This window comes from Dipodomys merriami, unplaced genomic scaffold (genome assembly GCF_024711535.1).
Source record: "Dipodomys merriami isolate MVZ:Mamm:240054 unplaced genomic scaffold, mDipMer1.0.p SCAF_1, whole genome shotgun sequence".
Classification (NCBI taxonomy): Eukaryota; Metazoa; Chordata; class Mammalia; order Rodentia; family Heteromyidae; genus Dipodomys; species Dipodomys merriami.
This window is the reverse complement of record NW_027202270.1, coordinates 26,608,070-26,620,248: the sequence shown is the minus strand read 5'-3', so window position 1 is coordinate 26,620,248 and position 12,179 is coordinate 26,608,070. Positions and strand designations below refer to the sequence as shown.

Genomic DNA, 12,179 nt, shown 5'->3' with positions numbered 1-12,179 from the left:
AAGTGACACATAATTCTAAAGCACGATTCCAAAAAAAAAAAATTGGAAATCCTCATAATCTTAAACATTTAAATAGAAATAAAACCCCAACCAGCCATGCTGAGCATGTGCCCAAAATCAGTGACTGTGAGAGAGGGGCATAGAAGTGGGTTGAGAAGATAATGCTTTGCTGGTAGGGGTGGGGTCATTGCCTCCAGCATGCAGAACTCAAGTTACCTCTGTATTTGGTAAGAGGGTTGTCTCCGGAGAGGGCGATCAGGGCTGCCACCACTGGCAGAAGCTTCAGAAACCCGGATCCTGTGCTGCATGACCACAGATCCCAGGGAAAGAATAAGAAGGGCAAGGTTACGAAAAGATGTTGATCAAAACCATACCTATTCATGAACATTGCTTACATGGTCTGATCATGTCTAACTTTTCATGGCTTCTTTTCCTGTACTAGGAGAGAGGATTGAATCAAAATGTTTTGTTATTTTACTCCTTTCTACTTCATTCATTCAACAAATAGTTCTCAGATTCCACTCTGTGGTAAGGTTGGTTAGATTTCCAGATGAGATATGAGTTTGCATAAGAAAAATAGTCATGTGGAATCCATGGGTGAGTTATATTAGTGATAAACATTTCCCTTTTTGTTCTCTTCCTGAATGAGTAGCAAGAATGTTTAAAACAAACAGATAAGCTTGATCATATACTGGACTGCAGGCAAACACTAGCTAGCACCATGCAGTCATTAACCAGTGGTAAACCAACTTTGCCCTTGGGGTCATAGGGAAGTACCCAACCCTTACCTGTCATACATTGCCATGAGAAGGCTCAGAGTGAGTTCTGGAGCTCTGGGATGTACCAGGCCTGGTTTTCCATCCTTCACTTTCTGAAACAATTCTTGAAGCTCCTGAAAAAGTTGCTGTACAGAAAGGGAGCTCTCTCTGGCTTCCTGGAATCTTGGATGGAGTAAGACCTGCTGAATCAGGGAGCTGTCCATCAAGTCCACTGCAGGAAGCAAATGAAGGCTTGGTCCTTATTTTCTGATGAGAATAAATGGCTTCAAATAAAGCGAGTGTCTCCCAGTATTTAAGCAAAGCTATATTTTTATGGCAGCTATTTTTCTCAAAGGGAATAAAATATGGTCAGTGTTTGGATACATTTACTTTGCATGCAATTTGAGTATTGCTATTCTGACAGCCAATTTGATTTTGGACAAGTTCATCCATTAACAAAGTATTGAAGTACTATTGCCAGTATAATAATTTTTAGTGTGTTCTTGTATAGAACAAAGAGAAAACAGGGCAAAGTGAGGAGCTAGAGAAATAAGCATTTTAAAGCAGCCAAAATATCATGGTGATTAGCTGAGAAAAAAAACCTGTTTTATGTCACATTAAGTGGACTGAACCAATTTGTCTTTCAATGTTCAAACACAGCTTCTCTTGTCTGCTGTCTGGCTTCAGATGCAGTAGCCATAGCTAGGGAAGTCCAGGGCTCTTTGTATAAAGAAGTTGCTAAGTTAACAGACACTTGGGGGCCTACCTGTGGCTCAGCAATATCACATTTTTGATCTTGGCTCCATTAATATCATTACCTAGAAACAACGCTTCATAAAACTAGAGTTCGTTACCAAAACTTAATGCTTTTGTCTTTTTATATATGTATATCCACCACGTTCTCTCTAAAGTTTTGTTTTTTACAAAGCAATGAACAGAAAGAAGAATGAAACAGAGCTAACACTTATGTATGGTTCCCTGTGAACAGGCATGGCAGACAGAATTCACAATGACCCTCTGTATCATCTGAGAAGCGGGATGTCCTGAGTCCTAAGGCCTGGGGATGATAAAACCCTGCACCTCCTTGCATTTCATAAATCACCCTCACAGATAAGGAATCTAGCAAGTAAAATAAAAATTTCTTTCTTTCTTATATTGCTTTTAAGAGGTGAATTTAAAGAATGGAGCAACAGTTTTCAGGAATGTGGCTTAAATAAATCCCTGGGCAGGGGTGGTAGAGGATGTTAGCTCTTTGGTCATTATTCCATCACAAACCTTATCACGTGGGCCTGGCACTCTGAACACAGGGATGTTTCTGTCTTTTGCTGCGCATTCTGTGTTACTGCAAACCAAATAAGAGCACAGCCCATTCATCCCAGTGATAGGCTAGCTTCTCAGTGATAGGCTCCAGATCCTGTAACTTGGAGCTCAGGGAATGCTTTTTTTTTTTTTAAATCCCTTGAAATTCATGGTTTCCCCCCCTCCCCTCAAATGTTTGCTTGGATATCTTTCCTAGGTAGAATTTTTTAACCACTGTTTCTTATGTACTGTTAACATTTCCCTTGAGTATCACTTTCATTCATTGATTCTGATGCCAGGCATAGCAGAAAGCTCAAAAATGTGTATCCTCCATTTGTGTTGTTGCACATTTCCACATGTTAACTATGGTGACATTGGTGAACTTTTGCTCTGGTGCTCCTTAATGGAAGACACTCTCCAGGAAAGGGCATGGTTGAGGAGACATTTTTAATAAGCACATGATGAGTTTTACTTATCCTTGAAATAATTAAGATAAAGTGGTGAGTTTTGTCTAGAGTAGTGATAAAACAAGACAAAACAAAACAAACAAAAAACACCTTTGCAAAGCCCAAGTCTCCTCTTCAGAAGAGCCTGGTGCAGAAGCACACTATGGAAGAGGGAAAAGTACAGAATTGTTCTTTTTGAAGATATGGTCTTTGCCCAATCCCTCCTCCACCCCCTCTAACTACATCCTTCCTTCCCATTTTCTAGCTCTGTTGAGCCTTACCTCACACCATACACTTTTTGAAGCATTCTATAAAAACTATTAGTCTATATAATTTATTGAGTAGAAGAAAAATGCAAAAAGGATCACAAACCTTCAGTGGAAGTGTCATACAAATAACTTATTTTCTTTTAAGTCGGATATGAATGTGAGAATCATTTTACACGAAGTACAAAAACAAAACATAAGAGAAGTTAATGACTTTGGAGAGGCCGAGTGTCTTGGTTTTCAAGATTAAACACAATGAATTTCATTTTGGAGAATTTTACAAGATAGGCTTTTTTACATGTTGTATTTTTATTTAGCATTTGCTGTATCACTTTATTTTGCCTAGATATCAATATGAGGGGGAAAAAAAACCCTCATCTCACTCAATCAGATAGAAATCAGATCCAAAGTAGCAGTTTGTAGGAATTCTCCAGAAACTTTAAAGAGTTGTGGCCCATGGATTTTTCATTAGAACCTACATTTGCATGCTCAGTTATAGATAAGAGGTGTAACTCAAAAGTTTAAATTTTAAGCTGGGTTTTGATGGCTCATGCCTGTAATCCTAGCTACTCAATAGGCTGAGATCTGAGGATTGCAGCTCAAAGCCAGCCCAGGGAAGGAAACTCTGTGAGCCTCTTAACCTCCAATTAACCACCAGAAAACTGGAAAGTGGTGCTGTGGCTCAAGTGGTGGATTAGCTTTGAGCTGAAGAGCTGAGGGACAGCACCCAGGCCCAGAGTTCAAGCCCCATGACTGACAAAAAAAGTTTAAATTGTATATGATAGAAGAAAATTTCAATATCTGTATTTAAATACAATACCTGTTTTTTGGTAATTATAGTTGGTGTCTATATTGATAACCTTAAAGGGAAATTTAAAAATGTGCTTAGATGCCACATGAGGAAAATACAAGATTGCTAAAGTTGTTATCCATGTGTTGTATTTTCTATTATACTATGGGCTGAATGCTCAGAGCATTCTCTCCCCTCCCTGCCATCTTGTCTGTTATCAGCGGGCAGATGCGCACAGGCCCAACCTTCCAGAGCCCAGTGGATTCTTGCATGGGGCAAGTCCTGTCTTTCTCTACGATGTTTACATTACATATCATCGGGGTAAGACTATTTTATGTATTTCCAGAGTGTTTGTACTTACATTGGCACAGAGTTTGCACTGATCTTAGTTTGAAGGCTGTCCTATAGACAGAATTTTCAATACTGTTAAGAGCTCCTGCAAAGAAAACATGAAACATCACCCATGAAGCACTGCCTCACCGTGTAAATCCCACATCCTGGAAAGAAATCACTTCTTTATTTTTGCAGATGAGAAAGTCAAGATAGAGAGTATTCTTTTCCACTTGGAAACAAATAATAATGAACTTACAGTATCTTAGGGCCAAGCAATGACCTGAGAAAGTATCTTCCAAACTCACCAAATACGGGAGTTTAGCAAAAAGTGGAGAGCATTCCTGCATTTATCTCCCCACTTTGTAGAGAAGAAGGCAATGACATTGTGACAGAAATAGGATAAAAAATCTAGAGTATATACTCTTACATATACGTGCGCATTTATGCATCCATGAAAAAGATGCAAAAGCTATCTACTCACTCATGAATTTACCAAATACTTATTGAGCTCTTACTATTTCTGTTATGATTCTAAACTTTTGATAGATAGTAAGCAATTTACTAAGCTGGTAATAATCCTTATCCTCATTGGATCTAATAATGTATGCCTGTAACCCTCATACTTTGAAGAGTGAGGCAGGAAGATGCCAAGTTCAAAGCCAGCCTGAGCTACATGAGAACCTGTCTCATCAACAATGATAAGAACAACAAACCTCACACTGGTGGGATTTAACTTCTAGTGGCATTGTCCACCAAATTATTAGGAGTAGACTTATCTTAGTGCTGAAATTATTAGTGTTTTCACTTATTTTCTTCTTACCTGTCACTATTACTCAAATTTGTTGACAAATAGGATAGATTGCTCTTATAATTGAGACAAAGTATTAGTATATCTTGTTTTGAGTTAACACCAATATGACTGTCACAATGGCTAGTATTTCTGAGCACTTCCCAGACATGGTGGGTGTATTTGCCCATTTCAGTGGAGAGGACAGGGAAAAAAAGTAGAGGAAAGAGATCTGGAGACATCCCTGTTTCAGTTGCTTCCTTTCTCCTTTTGGGGAAATTAGTTTCCTTATTATCATATTTTCTTCATCATGTATATATGGATTATAATACATCTCTTTCATAATATTTGTATGGTTTAAATAAGAAAATATAGGTAATATACTTACAAAACTGTTTCTCTTCTTCAAGGAGCCACACTTAAATTTGTTTCATTGGTGCCTTAAATTTAATTATCAATTAGTTTAATAGAATGATTTCACAGTGAGGCTTTTGTTTTCTAAAAACCAAAATGACCAATTTTCATTCAGATGAAATTGTTTAACATGTAAGTAGAATGACTTATATGGCTAAGTCCTTGAACTCTGACATCTTTTTTTTTTTCCTGCCAGTCCTGGGGCTTGAACTCAGGGCCTGGGCACTGTCCTTGAGCTTCTTTGTGCACAAGGATAGCACTCTACCACTTGAGCCACAGTGCCACTTCTGGCTTTTTCTGTTTATGTGGTACTGGGGAATCTGAACTCAGGGCTTCATGCACGTTAGGCAAGCACTCTACCACTGAGCCACATTCCCAGCCTTCTGTCATCTTTTTATACTTGTGACACACTATAGTTCATACTGGCCATATTTTAAGTGCTCAATAGTCATATGTAGCTGTGTATGTATTGATGACTCGGCTTTAGAGAATATTGGAAATGGTGCTGTTCAGATTGCTGAAGAGTCTCCAATGTTTGATTTTGCATCTGGAGTCATAGTTGCTAGTTGGGCTAGGTTAGGGATTTAGAAGTTGTTGGCTTTGGGCAATTTCCTGCCCATCAACTAGATTGCTTCACTGGAGTATATAAAGTGAAGAGAAAACCAGTAACAGCACTCTGAGAAACATAATCGTTTAGGTAATTTAGTAGAAAGATTTGTAAGAGGAAGCATGGACAGGAAAGGCAAAGAAAGGAAAGGTGAAGGTCAAGTAAGAGGTGTTTCAGAAAGTGGGACAAGCTATAATTAAAAAAAAAAGCTGAAAATAACAAGAAAAGCCAGACATGGAATAAAGAATCCTACCTTTTGAAAACCAATTAACTTGATTATTAAAATCCTTTATAACAGTGGGTTCAGGGAGCAGAAGGTGTAAGCATGAAGTTGCAAAGGATTGCATAAGAAAATCTATAAACAAGACCGGTAGCCTGAGGTTCTGATGAAAGAGCCATACAGAAAGAAGACAGAATAAGGCTCTGTTTTCAAAGGGCAGAGGCAATTGTAGAGTGCACATCAGAGAAAAGGAGCTAAGAGAGGGAAAGCGGTCATGGATTCGGGTCCATGTTCCCTCAGTCACTCAGGATTCAGTCACTTTTACAATACACCAGGAAACTCTAGTAGTGCTAATATCAAGTTTCCCATATCCAATGAGATGAGCCCAGGTCTGCCAAGCAACATCGCATCCATCATTGCGGGCACAGAATATGATGAAGGAACTTAGTTCGAGGACTCTTTGTTCTAGTTATCAAACAAGTAGACATTTTTTTTCTTGCTGGAGTTGAACTTGAAATTTTGGATGGAGCAATAGTGATTATCTTGATAGGGTGTTAATAAAATCAACATGCATGGAGCACAGGAATGAACTTGGAGGTGGTGGAGAAACCACTTTCAGCTAGCAATGTCTGAGGCTAGCCAAAGCTATGCTTTCCATAAATTATTCCATTTTATTTGTTTTATTCAACAGATTAAAAGTTATATATACTTAGTATAATTCTTTTTTGTGTAGAGATCAAATTTGAGGAGGTACACACACACCCTACCACCTCTAGCACACTACCACTGAGTTATACCCTAGTCTTGTAAGGTATTATTAGATGTTATTTTAAAATATGTAGATTCTTCATTTTGGGGGTGACTAGAACATAGAATCTATCCCCTTAGCAGTTTTTAGGAATGTAGCACATGGTTATTAACTACAGTCACAATGTTTTACCATAACTTTCTTGATTGAGTTATTAATTATAAAAGGTAAAGCTTCTTTGAGCTAAGTTTTTTTTTCTCACAAGCAACTGAAATAGTATTAAACAAGATAGTCTCTGGAGGAAAGACACTGGATGGGAAGCTCATCACTAGTTTTCTGAGAGGAAGAATAAAAGATGTGACAATGGTATGTCCAAGAGCTTCTGTTCTTTATGAAGTTGGGAATCAGTCCATCCATGTAGCATTAGAAGGAGATACTGGGAAATAAAAGTTTAGAAAGAGTGAAGACTTGGGCTAGTTTAAGAGTGGTGATGGATAGAGGAAGCCAGCTTAAATGTCAGAGACTGACTGCCAAACAACATTGTATCTTTGGTATTTCCTGAGATAACAGAGAAGGTTGACTTTACATAATGTTTTATTCTGGGGTGAAAGATTCACATGTCCACAAGCTCCGAGCCCAAGAATGACTTGTATTTACTATGCTGAGGGGAAGAAATCTCAAGGAAAATGAAACTGTTTTCAAATTTAATGTGAGCTGATGACCATAGGACTGAACTCATTGGGGGAAAGTTCTGTGTCTAGAAACACAGGCAGACTTCAGAGGTCAGGTCCAAAGCAGAACTGAAATAGACATTGCTCAGTGGATTTCATTAATCAAACAAATAGGCACATTAGTTTATGGTGACATTATTATTTTTTCTTGTATGGACAACCATGGGGGAATTCAAAGGATGAAAAGGTAATGTTTCTATGCTCATTCCTCTGTGTATTTCAAGGCCCAAGCTTTTAAAAAATTTCCTTGGGGAAGCTTACTAGCTTATTTGAATTTAAGGAGGCGACCCTGAAGTTGGCTTCACTGAGTCCTGAATGAAAGAGAACCTAACGCTTTCATATATTGGTGAGCACAAAGCCAAGACAAACAGGGCCCAAAAAGTAAAAGGGTGGAGAAAGATTAATCAGCTGCCACAGGAAGGAGAGTAACACTTCCTTTCCAAAGCAATGCTTCTTTGAACAAAGGAAGCATGGGGATTTTAATGAGAGCCTATACATATTCATAAAAGAAATCCTGATATGGGAAGGCCTTATTGTTTTCTGTAATTTGTTCTAATTCGTTTGTTATTTAATGTCATGAAAATGCTGTTTTAAGAGAAGAGTTCAATGTTAGGGGATAGGGGAAGTCAGAGACATCTTTGTCTTCTGAAGAAGAGTGAATTAGGGAAAGGCATCGTAATATTGAAATACTTTATGAAAGAGCAACATTTATCATTCGTTGTTTCTCTGGAAATTGTCCAAGTTTTGTGCCCCCTGTTCCCCTCAGATGCCCCAAGTGGTTACAGAGAATCAGCAAACCCAGTCGCTGTGCAGGCTTCCAGCTGCAGCTCCTGGTGGAGCGGCGGCCTTGTAGCAGTCTGACCATCTGGCCCATCACTCCTGTCAAGTGATGCTTTGCAGCGTCATCTGATAAAGTTATTCAGCGTAACGTGGCAAGCTGTGATTCAGTGTAATGTGGAATATGAATAAGTATTCCAGGTAATCTGCTGCTAGCTCCACTTCCTTAAGGCTTCATTAATTATTTTTTCTGATGATAGGAGAAAACTCAAAAAATGGAAGAATCTGCTGAATGAATGAGGCACCTGATGCTTTCAGATGCCTAAAGTTCTAGGTGCTCAGAGACCTAATAACACAGGATACAAGTATTCTTGTGAATGGAAACACCCTGAGAAACATTTTGCTTCTACATGCCTTATTGTTTTGCTTAGCCAATGACACTAGGGTGAATGTTATTTTTTACTGCTACTAAGATAAGTGGCCATTATCTAGTTTGAAATTCAGAAATACATACTTTAGGCCAGTGCTCTTCAACATGTGGTCCCAGGAAAGTAGCATTGGCATTTATCAAGCAGCTGTTAGCATTGAAAAATTTCAGACTCTACCATTAACCTGGGTAATCAGAAACTTAGCTGGTAGACACCAACATGTTAACAAATTCTCCAGGTGATTCAGATGTATACTAAATTTAAGAAACACTGCCCTAATGAGAGACAATTGAGCTGGATCATCACAGCTTTGTGTTAAGCATATTGATATGAGGGCTCAAATTTGTGGAACCCAAAGATAATCTAAGCAATCCATAATTTTGTTTTTAATAAATCACTTGGGATCATAGCATTTTATGAAAACAACCAAGTTAACAACCTATTTATGCTAGGGGAATAAGATTACAAGTAGATTCAGCAATAAAAGTGTTACCAACCAGTCCTGGAGTTCACTTAGCATTGAGAGCTATTAGAGCAATTAATTCTCCCATAGATAATTATTGAATGTGCACACTGACAGCTGTGGGACCTTTGTCCCAACCAAGGGCCACACTGTACTGTGAACTTCCTCCTGACATCCAAACACTTTTAGTGATGTCATTTGAATAGAAAATCATGAAGACAAATAAAAATAAGACACAAAGTATGATTTGACTGGCAATTTGAACTGTAATTATATTGATATCAACTCTTCTGTTAAATTATCTTTTGGTGCTTTGGAGACAATTGACCAAATGTTCTTCAGGAAATTGTGAATTTCTGTACAGAACATAGAGAAGCCTATTTTAATCACTCAATAGATGGTTTTACTGCCCCAAAATTGCCAGATGCCTTCTGTTTTATGATTCAGAGGTCTGAAAATACATCTGTGTCTAATATTTTTTGTTTATAAACTATGTTGAGAAACTCAAAAATAATACTCACTTTGTTTACTGGGACCCATTTCACAAATTTCCTGGGATGGCAGATGGTAAAAGAGTCCTTGTAACTGGAAATGAACCAATATTTTATATAGATTTTGCAGGGGTGGGGAACGGGTAAGGGAAAATAGCAAGGCAGCTAAGTAAATCATTGTACCTATGGAACAATGAATCCAAAATGTGCAGGAGACTGAAATCACTTGACAGGATATAAAGAAAGAACACAAGGAGAGAGACTTTTCTTATCCTGGCCACAATTTTTATAAAGTTGATATTATTAACAGGACTTTTGAAGCGTGATCTTTCTGAAAGTAAATTGAATCCTCATTTTAAGTAAATTAACATTTTTCCTGAATGTTAAGGACAAAAATCAAACCTTTCACTTGCATAAATTTCTAACACAATGTTAAATAACTGTCAATATTAAATTCCTACCAATAGTATATATACACACATATATGTGAGTCTGAATCTGCACAGAATTTAGTTCATGTTTTATTTGAAGAAGAGTAGTCAATTAATTCACATTAACTTTAATAATTTAATGTTGCAACTACAGTTTGAGCTATATTACTTTAACAAAAAGAATGAACTATACTATGGGAATGTTTTATGCAGTTGTAAAAAATGTAGTTGCTAACAAGGACAAGTAGAAAATGTTTTAAAAGATTATGCTATAATTAAAGTTACTTAATGTTTCCACCTCTTGTTAATGAATTAGGGCACACATCATGTGAGCAGATAAATTTTTTAAATAGAAATTAAAGCAAATACTGATTTCATAGGTTCGTTTAAAATGTGACAGAAACAATGTCTGCAAGACTTGCCGACAACTGGGAAATTTCCAAATACATTCTAGTAAGATCTGTTCAGAAAAGTTGCAGCAAGACCATCGAGTCAGCACTCTTTAATGAAGAATTGCTCCCTTGGGCTCTCCGGGAGGCCCCAAGTTAATGTGAAAGGGGTGGTTTCCCATTTAGTCACATAGCTGGCAATGTGCTTTGCCAGTTCCTTACCTTTCTTAGTTTTCCTGGAGAAGCATTTTGGTCAAACATCCTGTGTGAATGACTCAGCTGTTCTGGGAGAGGGATCAACTGAATGATACCAGGTATTCAGCGGTGCTCTTTCCATGGGATGGTGATTTCTCGAGCTAACGGCACAGCAATTGCATGCTAAGCAGTGAGGGGGTGCCATTTTTAAGGGCTCACTGAAGTGCATGCATTAGTAATAAAGGTCCTGAATAATTCAAAGTCATTTGCACGTCTCTGTTTCAAAGGCTATTTCTGTATTCATTTCATGTGTAGGAGAGAAAGTTAAGACATCTTCTGGGTGCTATTGAGAGTGAGAGTTACCATAGAGATTAGGAAACAGTAAGAAGAACCCTGTCCCAGGGGACCATCACTTTACAACCCAACCCAGAAATGGAATCAAGCTCATTTTATTCTTTTATAAATAGAGAGGGATGGCACCAATTTAAAAAAGACACTAAATACAATGCAAGTCTTCAAAAGATCATGACTCTGTAGTGAATTCTCTTTGTGCCTATATTTTAAGCATAACCTAAAAATGTATTACTTCTAACAAAGTCCATATTAAAAACTAACCTGTTTTAAATCTACCAAGATATGTGAAAAAATGCTATTACATAAACCAAGTACATCAGAATTTACAATGAAGACAATTAGGCTACTGAGGAGATAGGAAATTAATTTCAACATGTCATTTAAAAAATGTTTGAAGCACCAAAGAAGAGTCCAGAACATGGTTTCTTCACAGGTCAATTCTACAAGACATTTAAATAAGAACTAGTGCTAATGCTCCTTAAACTTTTCTGCAAATTAGAAAGGTATAAAACACAACGAGCCAGGTGCCAGTGGCTCACACCTGTAATCCTAGCTACTCAGGAGGCTGAGATCTGAGGATCACAGTTCAAAGCCAGCCCGGGCAGAAAAGTCCGTGAGGCTCTTATCTACAATAAACCACTAGAAAACCGGAAGTCGTGCTGTGGCTCAAGTGGTAGAGCGCTAGCCTTGAGCTGAAGACTGCAGGGATAGCTCCCAGGCCCAGAGTTCAAGCCCCACGACCAACCAAAACAAAACAAAACAAAACAACAAAACAAAAAAACACAACCAAACTAATTCTATGAAGCTGGTATTACATCTATTAAGACAAGAGAGAGAGAACACTTTGATGAACATAAGTGCAAAAAACTCAATAAAATACCAAGAGAATTCAGTAACTAATCAAGAAGATCACAGATCATAGTCAAGTTGGTTTCATTCCGGGTGCTCAAGCCTGTTTCAGTATACGTAAATCAATAAACGTAAGGCACCACATAAAAAGAATTAATAATAAGAATGATATGATCATCACAATTGATACAGAAAAGGCCTTTGACAAAATCCAGCATACTTTTATGCCAAAAGCGCTGAAGAAATTAGTAATAGAAAAAAAATGTACCTTAACATAATAAAGTCTATATAATAAATGAGGAAAATAAAACCATTTCCCCTAAAAGTAGACATGAAGCAAGGGTGTTCACTCTCCCCACTCCTGTTCAATTTAGCACTGGAATTTCTAGCTTCATCAATAAGA

The 12,179-nt window shown here is 37.7% G+C and overlaps 1 protein-coding gene across 1 annotated transcript in view; it reads right to left on the bottom strand.

The window, feature by feature from the left end:
• The window catches only part of Dytn (dystrotelin), a 39,850-nt gene extending 30,236 nt beyond the window's left edge, over positions 1-9,614 (bottom strand). The window contains exons 1-4 of the mRNA XM_070029707.1: positions 9,589-9,614; positions 3,921-3,995; positions 789-990; positions 217-302 (exon numbers count right to left, since the gene is read on the bottom strand). Coding sequence (XP_069885808.1) covers positions 217-302; positions 789-990; positions 3,921-3,995; positions 9,589-9,607 — 382 coding nt within the window. The 5' untranslated portion in view covers positions 9,608-9,614. The remainder of the gene's footprint in view (positions 1-216; positions 303-788; positions 991-3,920; positions 3,996-9,588) is intronic.
• Between the last annotated feature and the right edge of the window lie 2,565 nt (positions 9,615-12,179).